The following is a 19593-nucleotide window of genomic DNA, read 5'->3' as shown; positions in this document are numbered from 1 at the left end:
AACTTTTAAAGGATGAGCTTACGTAGGATAAATCGATTCTCCTGTGTCATTTTGAAGAACAATGTTTCAACAACGATAATTCCCATACTTTTAGTCCTTATTATATTCTATTATGTTTTTTATGTCTTTCGTACCATATTATTATTTAACGATATTCTTCGCGAATAACAACTCGACAAATGCACGTGGAATTTCTATTAAATGTTTTTCTCACCACAAAGTAGTTTGATGAAATGTAAAATTATGTTTTGTGTAGAATTTACATAATAAAAATTTCAGAACAAAGAACAGAACAGAGGATGCTAAAATTAATAATAGCAAAGAAGAATGAAATTATACATTTTTTATTGATTCTATATTATATATTTTATATATAATTAAATAAATATATTTAAGAAATTGGAAAATTGTTCCATAACATTGTCAGCTGAAATTTCGCCTAGAAATTTCAAATTAACCAGCCTTAAGTGTACAAATAAGATACAATGAGAGTAAAAAATAGTCAACACCCACGTTTGACAATGTAAAAACTTGAAATATCAAACATAGAGCGGAAAAGGTATAGTCTATGAACTTTTATTGTGAAACGAAAGAACGTCTCTCTGTCACAACATTATCTGATTAACTTGCGTGATATTACAACTAATGACAATAAACACTCGCTTTATTTTTACGTTTCTTACTGCTGTTATTCTCTCATTTTGCCACTTTACTGCAGTCTGTATTCTTCTCCTGTTGATGTTTAAAAAACAGATAGTGAAACAACGATAGTGGAAATTTCGTAAAGGAACAGTACGAAAAGAAATGTTGAAAGGCAGCAGAATTACAACTTACAAATTCAGGAAATAAATATTTCAGAGATTTAGAAATAAATCAAATTTTTAGGATAGGAATTTAGAATTCTCATTCACTTTAAATAAACTTCAGCCTTTAATGACGCGAATATATATTTTTATAAAATCATACTCGGAAAATACGCCATAAAAGCTGTTGAAAGCACGGACTCGACGCTTGAAGAAAATTATGTGATTTATAAGTTCTAAATGTAGACTCAAAATGTGAACAACTAATGATCGCTTGTTGGAACGTAAATTAAAAGAAACTGCTGTGTTGCACTTAACAGGGTTGTGACGAATAAGAATGACACTTCCTTTTAAACGAAACAATGTTTTCAATTATATATCATAGATACTGTACATTACGTTTAACTCTCAGACATTATCATTATAAACTTTTGAATGTACCAAATGTCAAAGCTCGGATAAACAAATGCAACTATTGTGCGTTAATTAATTATGTTATATCTTAATTGTTCCTTACCTAAAATTCTATTTCCGCTTCATCTTTCCTCTTTTATATCATAAAATATAATAATATAAAATATCTTCGAAACATTTGAATTGTTCGAAATAATAAGATATTTGAATTATTTCGTACTAAACTATCCGATGTATTAAACCTAAAATTAGTCGTTCCAGCTTGATAACTTCCAACATAATAGAAATGTCTTCGTTGTAGAATTCTTTTTACAGAATCACGTAATTATTTCCATGGATGTTGCAAAATAAAGTTTCGAAATTATTTTCCAATAAATTCATCGATATAACGTAACGTTGAACGATGAAACGAGATTCGAGATCAAAGGTATTGGGTGTTTCATAAAGCGGCGAATTCATCGTGAAATCGATGAATATGTCATTCTGTATCAGCACAAACGGAATATTTAGGAAAGAAAGGCAACCCCTGAAATTAATACCCTTAGTACCGCATACGTGGCAGGAAAGTCCAAGTAGTCAAGCGTTACCATTATGATTTACTATTCGGGTCTAATCTAGCGAAAAATTATTCGACCTTGCAAGAACCTAGCGACTGTTCAATAAATATGGTAATTTTGACAAATGAAAAATATAGGAGCGAAATATACAAATGGTATTTTCTACGCTCTTATTATTTCCAGTGAAACCCTTTTTTATCAGGTTCTATATAATATGATCCCTGAAATGTTCACTTACAAACAAACTAATAATCATAGTGGGGATTCTGACGTATTCCTAGGAAATTCAAAAGTGTAAAATTGCACAGAATGCACATAGTATGAAAAACTATATAAAATATTCAAAGTATGATGCTTTGTATAACGCTCGATATGTAACGATGTTCCATTACGAGGTTCTATGTTTTAAATTATATTCTCAAAAACATGAGATCGTATAAAAATCAGCAGTCTGTTAATAATAATAATCCAAGAAACAAGAAGGAGAAGGGCTAACATAATCTCGAAAGCTCTTCCAATTTCACGCAAAGTCATTTCGAATAAACGTACAGCCTCGCGTAACAGTTAAATGAGGTGAAAAGTGGAAACATGGTGTTACGCGGCTTCTCCGCAACATCATTCGCGTTCTTGCGTTTTCAAGTTAACTAGGTGCGAAGTATGTTTCATGTTCAAAACGAATCGTGTTAGCGGAACGCTCAGCTCTGCAACCGAATGTTGCTTTTATCCAGAGTATACAGTCATTTTAGTAACTGTCTGGCAGAATTCTTACGAATAAATGAAAAGTGTCTGACCTCGTTTTCTATACGTTTTTCACAGAAGTAGTAAAATATCATACGGCCGTATGTCCCTGGTAAACACTCGCTGAAACTGAAGATAAGGAAACTTATTATCCCAGTTTGGTAGTTTTAACTACACACGAATTAACTTAAAACTGGTGTTCCCGAAATGTCTATTTACTATGACAGACAGTAAAAATCTTTCAGTAGGAAAGTTACTAAAATTCATAGTGTGTCAACTATAAACTTTCTATTGCTCGTCGCTGCGTGCAATGAAATTATGCATTTCTAAAAGACTGACTAGACTGCGAATTTTTATGCAAATTTGTATTCTTACGAACAGGACTAAAAAGATAGAATTTAAATGAAGATTCCTTTCATTTATCAAGCGTTATAAAGAGTACTCTATCTTGGATATTTGATATATTTTGGTATACTATTGGATTGGCAACTAAGTGATTGCGGATTCTGTCGTTAGGTGGTATTGACAAAATCCGTAATCACTTAGTTGCCAAACCAATATATACAATCTGTCATCATGTTGCAATGAATAAACTTATAGAAGAAAGTCATCTATTTCATGGGAATTGAACATTAATCGTATGCTTATGTAACGAAATTAAGAAATTAATAAAAAGTGAAGCTGCTCGTCTTGTGCGAGGCTCGTATTATTATCGTATACTTCATATTCGTAGTCTGTGACTGATTATACAGTTATCGACCGATTAATCTAGAAAATAGTTTCTTAAAAAATGATTTATTTCGTTATCACGTGGACATATAAAAATACCTAACAAAACGTAGGAGTGAAAAGTTTGTATGGTTTCATAGTTATGAGATTATGTATACATTCATCGATAATTATTAATTTCTCCTTGTCTTAAGACGTGTCACAATACCACGTAATTCTCCCACTTTGACATCAATAATGATGATTTCAAACAGTTACACTATCTTGGCTAGCATCCAACGAAACGACGCTAAACTGACAGTGTCAGAATTGAATTAAGGATAGCATAGATTTTCTCGTCCATGGGCGAATGAAATACGAATTCGACCCGGATGGCTAATTAATGCGGATTCGTGGCAAATTAATTGCTTAACAAACGGCCGTTTCCTCGATCGCTGTTGGCCATTCGCGCGATTTTCCGCCGTTATACGAACCGATAATCAACGCCGTGAATCTAAAATCGATTCGATTTACCTCGACAATTCACTGGAACGGTTCGATTGCCCGCGGATATCAAACTGCCAATGTATCACAAAATTGCATTAGTCCCTGATAATTATTTCGGAAAGACCTTCTCTATCGTTATTTGCAAGTCATTGAATACTTAACAGTAGGTGCGAAACAAGTGGATGAACGTAACATAAATTTCTAACTACATTTGTAGATTTGTTAAGATCTATTAATATCTAGGTATTTATATTATCGTAGATCTACAGAGATATTCATGTTGTAGGAATTTAATTCCTCTATACTTGTCAACATTTATTACGATCTAGTAATTCATATTACAAAGGAGGTTACATCATATCATCCCTTCTCTGAAAATCTCACTGAAACCTATTTAGACTGTCATCTTATTTTCTCTTATATTGCATGTATTATATTATATTATACGTATTATTATTCCACTTACTACTATTACTGCTATTTTAATTTATAATATGTCTATCTAATTCCATCGTAAAATTTTTATATAGTGATCCATAGATGGTTGTACTTTGCTATAGGTATACAAAAACTACTTCTAAAAACTCCACGATCCTCTTCAGTTTCGCGCAAAAAATAATCTGCGTATAAAAATTGACTGTACAATGAAAAGAAAAAATCATCCATTCGTTCCTCTAATTAAAAAAAAAGAAAACCAATACCAACTATTAAATGTGCACGACAGTTGATTCAAGCATTTCAACCGATCGATATCGTCGATTTCAGTGGAGGGAGAATGTCAAAAATAACAAAAAACAAAGATCAGAAAAAGCATTTCGTTGGTCGTTTTTCACGAACGTTCGACCGTTTGCACACGTGTCGGAGAATCAAATGTGCATCGCGGCGTGTAATAATAGTTTACGTGCAATGTATGGTAGTATGGATCGTGGGCTTGACTTACACATGTGTTCGCCAAGCAGCCAGATTTCAGGTCCAGAATTCACCTCAACAAGAACGGTCGGTGTACAGATCAAAAGAACGCAGAGGTCGGCCACGCTAAGGTTCACCAGAAAGATGTTCGTGCTGTTCCGCATGTCTTTACCTCGAAACACCACGATCGGTACCTGAAACGAATAAAAAAATCATCATGTTTCTGATATTCGATCGCGAGAACAACTCGACGTATGAAGAGGGTATGAAGGGATGGAAAAAGATTGATTAAACGTAGTAAGATGTTTCTAGATCACCTGGTAGTTAAATGTTAGACATAATTGAGTAATACGAATTTAATATTTAAGTAGTAAAAGTATAATAAAAGCAACAAATTTCTGAAAATTATTCGACAGTAATAAGATTCGGTTCAAACTGAAATTAAGACTGCGATATGGATATAAGAGAATATTGTAAAATAACTTTCGCACATACTGTTCCGTTGCCTTACTTCAATTCTTATACATTATTGGAAAATAACTGACGAACGATAGGTAAAATTGAACGGCGGAACTTACCATGAGATTCCCTATTATGCCGAGAACCATCACCACAATACAGGCGATCATGGACGTCGTACGGATGTAAGCCGGTAACATGTAAAGATCAGTGGTATTTTCAGTCTTGATCACTGAAACGTTACAATTCGTTTCGTGTTAAATCGATTATGTTCTCCACCGAGATTTATTAAATAATAAATAACCAAAAAATAATAGACTTGCTCTTGGAACTGTAAAAATATATCTATATTTTAATTTATTCGATCAAATATTTAAATTCATATTATTGTACAAATGATAAAATTTATGCTTCAATTTTCTTTATATCTACTCGATTTCACCGATATCTTTTATTCAGAACTTTGTCTCGGATTATCTTCTACATTTTGACGACAATTAAGGGGGCTCATGATGAAACTGATCCTTGTTGAATTTTGTTTACTTTTATTTTATAACCCGAAGAGTATTTTACTAAAAAAATGTACCGAAGAGAAATGAAAGACGCTAGAGAGTTCTATTCTGTCAGTTTCCCCAGAAGGAAGAAGACGAACATAGACAAGAGCCGGTTCTACCAAGAAGTCATTCGATTTCACGATACTTTTCTCTCTCGTAAAATACAATGTCCAAAACTATAAAACTTTCTGCGACAATAATATTCATACTAATAATATAAAACGATGACAGCGATTACCATCGTTGTTTCGATGCTTCGATATTTCGGCTAATGCAAATACATTTACATTCTCTCGCCCACACATCCTCTTCGCCGCATGCATTTTATCAAATAACCGATCGCGAAGAATAACAAAATTAAGCGTGACATGGCACGCCGGTGCATACCCGATAACGCATTGAGACCGTTGTTTCCAGTAACGGTTGTACAACACGAAGAATTTAATTCGAGCGGGACACTGGACACCGTGGACAACATTTTCGTCCCTTGCTGCGCCAGGAACAATTTCCAACCGTGTATTTTGCCCCGCCTCCTGTCACACGAGCGCGCGATGATGCTTCTGTTAGTGTCGATTGTCCATCGTGTGCCTGTTTTATCCTTTGCGAATCCACCTTACTCTCTCACTTGCGTTTTTACGTTAAGCGCACATAATACACTCGCACACTGTATCGCGCCACAATTTCCACAGCACGAACGCGCATCTCAATGTTACATATTTACAGGCGAAGGGTACGTGAAACGTATTACCGAACGTCTCGGTGTCATCGGAACGGTTTGGTCGGTAACCTTCTTACGTCGGTAATTTGACGATCGGACCAACGAAAATTCGCGAATTCGAGACGTCAATTACAGTACCGAATTCCCCGATCGACGTCGATGATAACCAGAGAAAATCCATAGGGGATCGTAAAAGGAACGCCGGCCACGTTGAATGACCGTTGGATACGGTTTCCTTTAACTTGCAGGCAACCGTGGATTTCGTTGACGCGATGGTATTATGTGACATTATAAACTGCTTGTTCGTGACCGCCAAGTAGTTCTATGCGAACAGACAGTTTCTAGCCAAACCGGTAATCAGTCGTCCCACCCACGGTGCGCGAGGGTTTTCGTCTTGACCACGTACTTGTCATTCCTTCGAGACGGCCGATTCCAATTTAATATGCTCAGCCTCCTTCGAACCCCTGTGGTCGCGTTAAGGCAACTAAGTAGGTTATGTTTTTCTGGCAATATATCTAGTTATATTTTCATGGTTAACGAAGAAACGTTTCTTATATTTCCGCAATGGATGAATAAATAGTATTCACGAATATAATAATATAATAATGTAATATAATATAATGGATGAATAAGTAGATGTGGCTTGTAAGTGTATCATTTAAGTTGTTCTGAACTGATCAATTTATGCTGGTTAATTCTATCAATCGAAAAGTACAGGAAATGATGCTGCAAACGTTGTTTCCTAAATTCCCTATTATCCGTGTCATATTCTTAGGGAAATAGATTATTCGTTTCTCGAGAATTGATTATTAATCGCGTACATAATGAAATTAAAAAATCAATAACGAGTAGAGTTGACCATGTTGACTATTGATAGTAACAGAAGACAGCGAGCACTATGAGAGTTTAGTGAAAATTATAGGATCGTTTCATGAAATTTAGAATTCTTTGATGCGAAAGTGAACATTTTTGTAATGGTCAAGGTAAACAAACTGTTTGGTACACTTGCAAAAAATAATAGAATAGAATAGTATCATACATCATACGTATATTCGATTCGTGTTTAAACAAATTCCAATTTCGGACGTTCCTTTACGAAAAAGCTGACTAAACTTGTTACCTGACCTAACTTAACCTATCGTACATTATAATCGTCTTCTCCTATTTCAAGTTGCTACGAACGTGTCTTTAATTTGAATCGCGCCGTTGTTTGATCGCGCGCCGTCTAATAATAATCGTATAACGATTTACGAGAATTATCACAGTTTATTGAAAACGAAGAGTTCGTAAATATAGATCAAAGGATCAAATTACGTGGTACTAACGTTTGAAACGATCGTAACAAAAAGAGCAAAACGTTTTCAATTTACTATCAAATCTTTCCTTATTTTAGAACCAATTATATTGTCGAGTGATATATACTTTCGCCCCGTTGCCTCTTGGTATGACTGTTCCATTTATCTCCTATAAACATGGAATATAGGTCGAAGCATCTCAAGTATGTACGTTGCTACGATCAGTTAACATCGATTAACTAACGCGCTATGAAAATCTATTCGAAATCTAATTGCATCCTCGTCTTGTTTAATCGTGCGTGTAAATGGAACACGCGAACGGACTTTATGAAACTACTTGCCCTAAGAATATTAACATCTCACTAATTTTCACTTCTAGAATTGTTACGATGAACGCTGACAGTTCCTCATAATCGTAACCTCGATTTTAACAATTATATCGAATAAAAATCAAATGAAAAACGAATAAAAGTAAGAGGAATGACAAAGTTGTAATGAAAAGCGTTCTATATTATCAACATAAAAAGAAATAGTACTGCGTTTTTCCTTTTTTTTTTTATTCTATTATTACGGAAATAATTAGTCACTTGTTCCTTTTATAAATGAAAAATTGTACAAATATGATACGTTCCCTTCCATTTCAACAAAATTTCCATTTACACATTTTCGCAAATAAATACTGTTCTCCAAATTGACAACTAACGACTCTGCCGACATACGTTCGAAATTTCCAATTTTTCGAGCAATTGATGAAATACTTGGAATCGTAACGATCAAAGGGATACGTTCCGCCGGTGCTTTTTCTAAGCGCAAAAAAGCGCAAAAAAAAGGAAGATAACGAGCTAGCATAACTTATAAAATATGAAAATTATATAATTCATATTCGAACGTTCCTTTCCGAGAATCTTTCGATCGTTTGAACTGCGAGAATTTAATTTACAATTGGATGCTTCTATTTAAATCTAAATAACCTTATTTTGACACGACACTTGGTAAGAAGTTTCGTAAATTGCGATCACGTCTCGTTTCGAAACATTAGAAATCGTTATTACGATTCGAAGTATCGCGAAACTGGGAATTCTGACGGGGCACGAAAGACACGTGACAACCAACAAGTTTCGAAGCGGTCACATTTCCCGAACCACGACGACCGCAGCCAACAAATAGTACTGGTGAACTGAATGAATACCGCTTGGCCCGCCACGATTCTCGAACGCGCCGCTCGTGCTGCGCATGTGCAGTCCTCTCTTTTCCTTCGATTCCTTCGCACGCGCGTTTTGATAACGTATTTCCTTTTCTTTTCGTCACAACACGAAACACTCAAGCTTCAGATTCTTTTTATACAATTTAATCAAAAAATAGGTATATAATGGAAGAGATAGACGACGATACTTATAAATAAGCAGGCTCGTCGATATACAAAGTGGAATGATGCATTGCATGGGAAACTGTCTTCGTAAAGCTTAAGTCAATACTTTCCTCATATATCTTTGGTCAACTATTTTATTCGAAAGTTAACACGTAATATTGACTATCTTATATAACAGAAGTAAAGAAACGTAAGTCGAATTACTAGCCTGCGAATAATAATAATAAAAATCTAATAATAATAATAATAAATTGTAAAGATCTACAAAATATAATATTTATTAGTTGAAAGGAACTTGTATTTAGGTTTCAGTTTTTTTCCATTTCTGGATGTTTTATAATAATATGAATTTGCATAAACATTCAGAGTCTACAAATTATTTCAACATTATTGGGACTGGTGAAGATTAAATAAGAATCAATTTCATTAATTTTATTTGTACAAAGAGCGTTTCGTGTAATTTATGTGAACTCTTTTGCATGCGTATGTGTACATATGTTATATAGATAATTCTGGTAATTGTAAACACAAGCCTATGTCTCTTTCTCGAATGAATTAAAAAAAGATCATACAGAAAAAGTTTGCACTGTTCAACTCGCACTATTATTTCATAGTGCGACCTTCTTCGCATGTTCTTTTCAAATAGGACTATATGACCTTTCTACATAAGTCATGCTACGAGCGAGTCATACGAGGTCATTGAAAAATTCAATGTTTTACAAGATATCTTATTTTTTCAAAAACTTGATTCGATCATAAAGGTATCTCTATTGCAACTTAAAAATTTCTTATACATTTCTGAATATATTCCATTAAGTATTAGTAAGTATAAAGAACTCGTAACGCATAGAGTGAAAGGAAAAAAGAGGCCATTTTCGCAAAAACGAAGAGTACATTAAAACTACAGATTCCATATTTAATAAAAAATCAATTTGTCCTTATTTCGTACGATTTTTATAATATTTTAACCTTACTGTCACATTTGAGTCATCTTAGACATAATCAAGATACTTTGCTATTAATAAATTATTTGTTTTTAGAGAAAATGTAAAAAAATCGTTGGTTTCTTATTCCGACAGTACACAAAAGTTCTTCTCGAAAACATTCAAAATCTATATGACATTGGAATACATTAATAACGTTACTATAAATTTATAAATAAAGATATATTAAATTTATAAAAATCTTGTATAATAAAAAAGAATTTATTTTATCTATTTACGCATATTTATCAAATATTCTAGCATCGCTTAATCAAAAAAAAAAAAAAAAAAAAATAAAAGAAAAGAAGCTTAATACACCCTCTATAATGGATTAAAAATATTTTCAAAAATATCAACCGCAATTTATCTCTACAATCTTCATCGCTTAAATTTTTCTTCCGAGAAGAATCTTTTATGTAAAAGTATTTTGCAACAACTGCATATTCAGGAGATTATACAGATTATCACGTAAGATTCGTAACTCTTCGCGATTCCTTTCTCCTTCCTCGATCCTTGGACATTGGCAATCGGGTGAAACGCAAGAGGGAGGCGAATATTCGTGGGACGTTATTTCTTCAACGGATTTCGAAATGATTCTCCGTTATTGAGGTGGCAACCGGGGCACAAAGGAAGAAGAAGGCACAAGTTAAATGGAATTCCGTATTAGGAATCCAAGCACATTCCGTGTAGCTCTCACAATTCTATTCAACCGATCGATGTGAAACGTTTTTTCAGCTTCGCTATTTTCAGCCAGAAACATTCGACGCAGCACTTAGTAATAATATTTGCTAAAATGGGATAATAAAAATAGAGTAATCCTACATTAGACCAAACCAAGAACAATCCTGGGAACAAATCTAGAATACTAGAAACTAAAAACAATTCTAGGAACGAATCTAGAATAATTCGAAGCAAGGACAATTCTAAGAACAAGCCTAGAATAATTCAAGGTCGTTATTATAATGGGATATACTATAACAAATGATACTACAACGAACGAATGCTTTAATAAATATAATTCCGAAATATAATTCTTATAAAACGAAAGTTGGAATAATACAACGAATACGAAGAAATATTACCAACCACTCCATTTATACAAATAAATTAGAAATTACTTTGCTATATAATTTGCCAGAACACAGTAACAAAGATAATTAACTCAGACTCAGATACAATGTGTAAATATTAAGCAAATTCATTTTATATTATTTTCATATTTAATTAAAATTCAAATCTCCAAGTATATGTACATGTATACGTGTGAACTGGCGCTAAGGGATAAAGATTAGAATTATGTACTTGACGATAAGGCAAGTTTTCATTTTCACGCTTCGACTTTCGATTTCTCTTTACAAGGTCAAGGAATTTTCATTTTAGACAGAAGACAATGGGATGAAAAATGATAGTAACGAATTTCCAATAATGTCAAGCTGAGAAGGAGGATCGCCATTGTCCTTTTCCCTCAAAAGGTTATCACGCGAATGCTTCAACTCGACCGGGACAACAATGGACCTCATCCATTGTCCACGCACATTCGATGTAATCTGATTTTATCGAGAGATAAAGAGCGAGCGAGAGTGGGGAATAAATCTTGCGGGTCAAAATCTTTCTGCTCATCGTCAATTTAGAGCGTTTCGACTAATAAGCTCTTCGTGATTTATGACTCTGGTTATAATCGCGTCAGTACGATGTAGGATCATTCTCGGTAGTTACTTTTTGCTTAACAACTTTTCCATCCGGTAATCTTCTTTACTTTAACATGTTTGTTAATCAGATCAATTTCTTGTTTATACTTCGTACTATATGTTAACGAACAATTTTATAATACCTCGATATAATAATTATCTCTGTGATACAATTAATCTAGTTTTTTGCAGACATAATTATATTTTGAAACGAATAAAAGTCTTTTTTTTATCCAAATTTTGTACAAGCATCGGTTAACTTGAATTCAATACATGAGGTTAATATGATCGCCCGTGGTTTCTATGATTCCATGAAAATGCACCAAAAAGGAAACATAACCTACAAGTATCTGTTAAATGTGATACATAGTTATTAAAATTCAATAAGATGTGTTTATATCGTTTTACTTTGGAGGGAGATTCTTAGGTTTATGGAACATTTTGTAGGGAAAGTCAAACCGACGCGAGACGGTGGAAAATATACAACGTTATTGTCACGCGTGCCGTGAAATTAAATTCCTTACTACGCGACGCGCATTCATTTGAACCTTTACGATCGAACTTTGACGACCGCGCCACTTCGCTACAACATCTTTTGTCGAGCTTGGAATTTTTCTGATGCCCCGACTAGACAACTGTAAATCGGAAATTTTCTTCGTTTCAGGCCGTAGAGTTTGTACGATCGAACAATTAAACATCCATAAGCGAACTAAAAAGGAATTCAATTGAAAATAAGGAAATTACAATTGTAAAATAAGAAACTGTACTAAATCGCAATTACGCTAAATTCAATCGAATTCAACCTTACGGATTGTTAAAATTGACATTGATAGTACAAAAGAAGAAGAAAAATGTGAAAATGAAGAAAAAAAAGGAAGAGAAAAATTACAAAATAAAGAATCGTATTAAATTGCAAATATCCGAAGTGCAATCGAGCTAAAGTTCACACGTGCAGCGAGCATGCGCATGTTTCCGTGGCGCGAAGGGTAACAAATATTGCCGCAACATTAAACATTATTCAATTACGTTTGCCGGATGTCGCGCGTTTGCGATGCAACGAAGGACACTCCATGCTCCCTCAATTATACACATGGTATATACATTGCATCCACGTTGATTTGTGTCACGTATTCGCGTGCTTCGTTGAAGACTCAACCTCGAACTGAGCCAACGGACCGAGCTTGTTATATTAATTCATCTTGCTCGGTTCGTTTATGCGAATCTCTCGTCGATAATTCGTATTCATCCGTGTTCAACGTGATCGTAAAAGATGCTATGGCTTCGATTCATAGCAACCAGGGATATAAATGACTTTGTCAATGAGCCGCGTAAACATGAATGCCTTGCTAATGTCCTCGAGAGATCGATTCTATTGAAAATTGCCGCAAGGGTAAACGATGTCCAAAGATCTTCTCTATGTGTAAACAGTTGTAACCTTCGTGTTTTCGTTGCTAATATTCTTTGCGGTTCCTTGTTTTTCTGTTCTTTTATTTTCATATCAATTTTTTACCCCCTTTACTTGATTTTCTATTTACTTATTTATTTACTGTAGAGTTATATATTGCGAAAATCTATACTATAAAATTTCTTGGAAGTTATCATTTCTGTTCTTATACAGGGTGGTTGGTAACTGGTGGTACAAACGGAAAGGGGGTGATTCTACGCGAAAAAAGAAGTCGAAAATATAGAATAAAAATTTTTCGTTTGAGGCTTTGTTTTCGAGAAAATAAATTTTGAATTTTCGCTCGGTACACGTGCGGTACGTTATAACGGGTCTCACTGTAGATCGTTGTCTCGATGGAAAAATTAAAAAAAAAAAATTTTATTCTATATTTTCGATTTCTTTTTTCGCGTAGAATCACCCCCTTTCCGCTTGTACCATCAGTTACCAACCACCCTGTATATCAATCAACTTTGAATTATGAGATGGTTCTTGAAATTAAACCTATTTATGACAATACTCTACCTGTATCTGATTTAATAAATCGTTCACGATTCAGGAATAGTTTTGTTCAACTGATTTATAACTAAATACGTATTATTCATTATATAGCGTGTATAGAATATCGTGGTACAAGTCGGAACGGGCTGATTTCCATACAAAGGTAAGTCGTAAATGCAGAGTGACAATTTTTCATACGAAGTTTGTTTTTTAAAAAAATCGTCGATGGTGTTTCGTCGAGTGGCGCGTCACACTTGAGTGGTAACGACAGTCGATTGAACGAGTTTCTTCGCTTCTAGATACTCTGTTCGGCGGTACAAGCCAAATGGGGGTGATTTCCCACGCAACGAAATCCGAAAATATAGAATAACAATTTTTGATGTTAGTCTGTTACCATAAATCATTTCTACATATCAAAAAACGTGACCTCCTTCAGTTTTAAAACATGTGCTAACTTATTTGTATGTATATGAGAGAATGATACAATGTATGGTAATAGTCGTGTAATGCTACTAAAGCATATACTAGTGAAGAATATACTTTTTGCTCTATTGGATATTGTCATAGTTCACGAGGAAAAGTAAAAGAGACTCGAAAAATAAAAGAGAAGCCAACACCACACGGAGTTCCCAAGCGGTCACCCATCTAAGTACTACCCGTGCCCAGCGCTGCTTAACTTTCGTGATCGGACGAGAACGAGTGCTCTCAACGCGGTATGGGAGTTGGCTGAAATAAGTAATTGTGTTACTTGATATCATTGTGCAGAAAAATATTAGAAAGGAAGCATATGAATATGGGTAAAGATGAATTTTATTTACGTAATTATATTTATTTATATACGTGCATCCAGATGTGTAAAATTTTGCTGGCTCTGCTTTCATGAAAATGGACTATGAAGTTCGGCGCATGTAGATACGCGTGCACTTGAAAAGTAACGAGAGTCAAGTGGACGGTCAACTTCATAACTGATTTTCTCGAAAACGAGACCTTGTATCAAAAATTGTCATTCTACATTTTCGGCTTGTTTTTACACGAAGGATCATCTGCTTTCGGTCTGTACTACAATTTTCCGTATATCCTGTATATGTAACGATAGAAATAAAAATATCAGTTTTGAATAGACTAACATTAATATTTTTGAAAATCGTGATATTCTTGGCAGCATACGTTTATTACCGGTGATTCTCATCTAGTTCTGAACTGTATTTAGCTTAGAGTTTCCAGGTCGAAATAAATAACACTAAGGTAAACTTAGTGTTTCCTATCGATAGTTACGACGTTTCACATCAAAGAGATCTGTTATACCCAAGAATCAATCATCCTTTTCGGATATTCACACCTTCAAACACGCTACGACAATATTTCAATCGAAACACGTATATACCTTTCCAACGTTTCTTTGAAATCCATCTTTGAATGTCATTTCAAGAAATATTAAAGTCAATCACGTATTTTCTTCTAACATTGAATAGAGCAACGTTTCGATCTCTTCCAATTGTTAATACGAAACTTTAACGCAGAAAACTTCATTACACTACTTAACTTTAATTTAATTCAGTAGTTGAAAATTTTATTATGGGTGTACTTTTGATATTTTCTTCAGCTGTACATTTATTTCGAACTAAAGAAAATGATAGTCCCCACAGAGAGGAATTAAATGAAAATTTATTCATTGGACGTGAGATATAAAGAGTAGAAAAAGAAAGGAGTAACGTAAAAAGAATTATAATTAGGTAGCCATACAAGATGAGACATCTAATTTGAATACCCTCTTTGAACTATGTAGTTTTTTCCTTTGAAATTTATATCTAAATACATGAATAATATTTTCATTTACAATTAAAAGATCTATTTCTATTACTTCATTCCAGAAAATTTTGTAGCAGTTGCTTATCATTTTGGTTTAACTCTGTTCAATTAAACGTTGACTCTATTAAATTAGATTTATGTTAAAATGTAATTAATATCTGTCATTAATAATATTTAGCACGTAAAATATGGAACATAGTAAAATTGAATATTTAAAAAATAAATAATCTAATGAAAACGCAACTTCAATTAATTATTGTAGTCATTTATGATCCAAAGATACTAACTAAGAATTAATTTTGATCTTATGAGTTGTTGCAATTGCATGAACCATCCTATACAAATGGTACAATGAGGGTCGGAATCCCAAGAGAAATTTGGAAGCGGGGAAGATTCGGGAGGATATTAATCGAACCATATGCGATCAGGAAACACGCGTGTCGCGAAATTCGTTAAATAAATCACAATACCATTTCCAGGTCCCTTGTCAATCACCGAATAAGAAAGTAATAACGACATCGACGAATCAATTTATCAATCTTGAGGGATTGTGTCCAAGATTGGAAACCAATATTAAATAATACCATCGATGGTAATTGCTTCATTGTATTTCATTGGATCATTGATGCAATATTGGATCCAATATTGAAACGTATCTAATTATTCCACTATATATTTCCTTTAATAATATGTTTAAATTAAACAGTTAAACATGTTTTGTTTAATCAAGATCATATAGAAGTCCCTAAAAGAGGTTGTGCAAGTATAAAATTATCGTTATTCGCATCTACATATATATATTTCCTTTGATTATACTTCTAAATTAAAAACGTTTCATTAAATCAATTTCAAAATCATACGCAATCTAAAAACAATTATGCAATTTTAAAATTACTAATATTATTCATACAAAAATATCTTTGTATTGATAAAAAAGACAATTATTTCTTCATCGTCTGAATATTTTCTTAGTTAAAAATAATATACTATCATTTAAAAGAAATATTTAAAAATGAATTTGTAATTGATTAGTGCATATTTATCTTATATTATTTATTAATCTTTGTGCGTATTAAATCTTGTACTTTACAAGAAGAAGGGCAATCGTGTTCAATATCAAGAAACCTTAAAATGTATATACATTTAAATATAATAACATATAAATGTACAAACGGTGCAAATGAGAGAGGTTAAGAAATCGAATTATAAGTAACTACTTTACCGATCAATGTCCCGATTGTCGCTTCACTAAGCTCTGATTAATATCTGCATGAGAAGCTTCCATTTTTCTGAACTTGGGGTGGCGTGTATCCAACATCTTCATTTTGTAAGCATCGCCTCGCCTCCGAGAACTCATATTTTACCAGTTTACTTGGCCCCAACTTAGTGAAACCTGGTAAAGAAAGAATGGCAATTTCAGTATTGTGCGATACATCAAATTTATCAAAATCGCCATCTGTTTTCATCTATCTAACCTTTTTTTCCCCCTTTCCACATTAATATAGTATTAAATACACATATAAAATTATTTTATTTTGTATTCTTTGCTATTATAAATGCAAATTGTCTATAACTAATCTATATTTAGATAACTTACACGTAATGTGTCATTTGCACTATTTAAATTTTGATTTTAATTTGATTTAACCTAACCTAACCTCTCAATAATCTCTTCTCCAATAAGCACATTAAAGCTAACACAAGTAAAATTTTAATAATGTTTTTCATACAGCATTGCAATAAAAGCAAAAAAATTTATTACGTAATCTATAAATAATGATTAATAATCTCTTCAATTTTCTTGCGACGGAAAGGACATAAAAATCCGTAAAAGTTTGGAAATTATTTTCAAATAATTCCTGCAATTATTCAACCGTATATTCAGCAAGCTTGATCTCGGTTCTTTATACGCTCTTCTGAATACAGAAAGAGTAGATATTAACGGCGAGATAAAAAGGATCAGGTAACTGCTGGAAGCTCGGAAGCTACATAGATTAGACTTACTAAATAATGCTACTAGCACGACAAACTGCTGCAAAAGAAACTTTAATTGGATCCTTCCATCTTTTCATGGCTAAAAGATGCATCGGAATAGAGCTTGTCTCGTCACTGAACATAGAAGAATCTCTGTATTTCTGCTCGACAGATTTCTGGAGTTGTTCGTGTTCAATTAGTTTCAGTCTGTGAAGTCCGTGACGCGACCTGGTTTATGGAAGACAGACATAGAAGTCTTTGGACTGCGGTAGGTCTATAGACAGCTTGGATCTCTTCAACTGACGGGTTGAAATTGTACTCTTAACCGTACGTTGCAGTCTTAATTACGCAACAAGTGGATTTTCATTTGGGAAAATGGAATGGAACATTGAACAGATTATTGTTCTAATTATTATTTTATTTCTTTAGATTATATCTACTGAAAAAGATATTGTCAGAAATGTTAGGGCAACTACTTATTTGATCATATCCAGTTTTCGTGATTTGTCAATTTCAAAAAGAGGAAATTAATATTATAACGTAATATAATAAATTAAATTATTATAAATTAAGTAAATTGTTATTAAACAATAACGTAAATTAATATTCCATTTTTAAGAAACAGGTACTTGGCTTTTAAAAGTTCGTTTATTATAACCTGATATATCTGCGCAGAATAATTGAGAAATAACAGTTATCTATCCTCGTCAAAGTTGTACCTAAGAGCCTAAATTATAACCAAAAAATACACTTTCAAAAAATTCCTATTTACGAGATAGTATCTACCACAGTTCTTGCAAAGAACCAATGAATAACTCTCATACTATTCACAGAAAAGAGACTACCTAATATACCACCATAGAAAAATACAAGAATAGTAGTCATCTACCACTGTCAAACCTACACGCGTTAAGTCAATTTTAACCAAGAAACAGCTGCAAAAATTTTCTATTTGCGAAAAAATACCTATCACAGTTGTCACAAAGTACCAGTGACTGATTCATACTGTTCCATTGAGGTTATGTTTCGATGGTCTAGCTGATCGGCTGTATGCTTCGTTCAAATTCGAACTGGGCTAATTATATTCGATGTCGAGCAGAAAGTGAGAGAAAGAGATAGAGAGAGAAAATGTGAAACAAACTTCAGCATCGCGTTTAACACGAACCTGTTGTCTCCTGTCAAGATTCTCTCGTCTATCGGTTCGTTTGGTATTCTTGTAGCCGTCTAAAAAATCTGACGCGTAATTTACGAGTTCCGTCGAAATCTGTGTCCTGTGATTTATCTAAATTCCCATAAGTTTCCGGAAAAACCACCGGTATTATTTTTCTTGGTCGACCACGTCCAATAAAAAGGTTAGGAACATCGAAACTGAATAATCGCTACAACCTCTGAGAATCTGGACGTATGTCTTCGATCTTTCGTGTTTCATGGATCTTTTGATTTATCGCGCTGGGTCGCTAACCTCGTTTTCACATATTGCACGTGTCGACGTTTTAATGATCTTGTTGCTTCGTTTACGTTTATGATCCTGTAGTTTGAGTAATTCCAAATGAAATTAACAATTTCAGGAAATTCGATTAGCAGAAATATTCTGGTCTTTATGTGAATTTTAATTGATCTTAATTTTTCTCTATTTTCTTTTATTAATGCATTTCCTAATGATGTAAAGTTTACCGCCGCATTTTTTGCTGTTTCTTAGATTTCTTGTTTGCATTGTTATTTTTATATGAATGTAAAATAATTTGAGAAAAAGAAGAATAAATAACAAATTATACTCCTAATAAGGAAAGTAAAGTGTTTTGAGTAAAGAAATGGGTTGCAGATTAGGAATTTAGATGAGGTTATTAGAATTTGTTACATGTAAAGGAGAATTCAATTATATAGACCGTAATCGACTAAATCTACAGCAAGTTCTACTTAGCACTATGAGCCGTTCATCACATGGAACAATGTTTAGGTCTTCCTACGTGCAATTATCTTCTGAAATCTGCTAGTTCCGTGCATTGTTTCATGCGAATGGAGATTAAAGGTGTTTTAGGTTATCTTCCAACAAGATAATATCGCTAATAATAACGATAAACATTTGTATTGCATATTATGAGTGAAATAAAAAAAAGACAAATAGGAAATAAATATCAAAGGAAAAAGGACAATTTAAAAATTTTC

General features: G+C 33.4%; 1 protein-coding gene and 1 non-coding gene across 5 annotated transcripts in view; both read right to left on the bottom strand.

Annotated features, from left to right (window-relative positions):
• LOC117233851 (growth hormone secretagogue receptor type 1) overlaps window positions 1-18786 on the bottom strand; it is a 62564-nt gene extending 43778 nt beyond the window's left edge. For 2 of the 4 annotated variants that reach the window (XM_033494480.1, XM_033494482.1), the window contains exons 1-4: window positions 8634-8829; window positions 6037-6870; window positions 5215-5327; window positions 4668-4830 (exon numbers count right to left, since the gene is read on the bottom strand). In XM_033494480.1, coding sequence (XP_033350371.1) covers window positions 4668-4830; window positions 5215-5327; window positions 6037-6127 — 367 coding nt within the window. In that variant the 5' untranslated portion in view covers window positions 6128-6870; window positions 8634-8829. Of the gene's footprint in view, window positions 1-4667; window positions 4831-5214; window positions 5328-6036; window positions 6871-8633; window positions 8830-16675; window positions 16847-18592 lie in introns of those variants that run through there. The other 2 variants (XM_033494481.1, XM_033494479.1) reach the window with 2 other exon arrangements.
• On the bottom strand, window positions 14253-14371 carry LOC117233929. Its single transcript, XR_004493451.1, has one exon. It is a non-coding gene; the product is annotated as a 5S ribosomal RNA (ribosomal RNA).
• Window positions 18787-19593: the final 807 nt, after the last annotated feature.

Source organism: Bombus vosnesenskii, unplaced genomic scaffold (genome assembly GCF_011952255.1).
Source record: "Bombus vosnesenskii isolate JDL3184/JDL3185 unplaced genomic scaffold, Bvos_JDL3184-5_v1.1 scf7180000013299, whole genome shotgun sequence".
Classification (NCBI taxonomy): domain Eukaryota; kingdom Metazoa; phylum Arthropoda; class Insecta; order Hymenoptera; family Apidae; genus Bombus; species Bombus vosnesenskii.
This window is presented reverse-complemented; position numbering and strand designations above follow the sequence as displayed.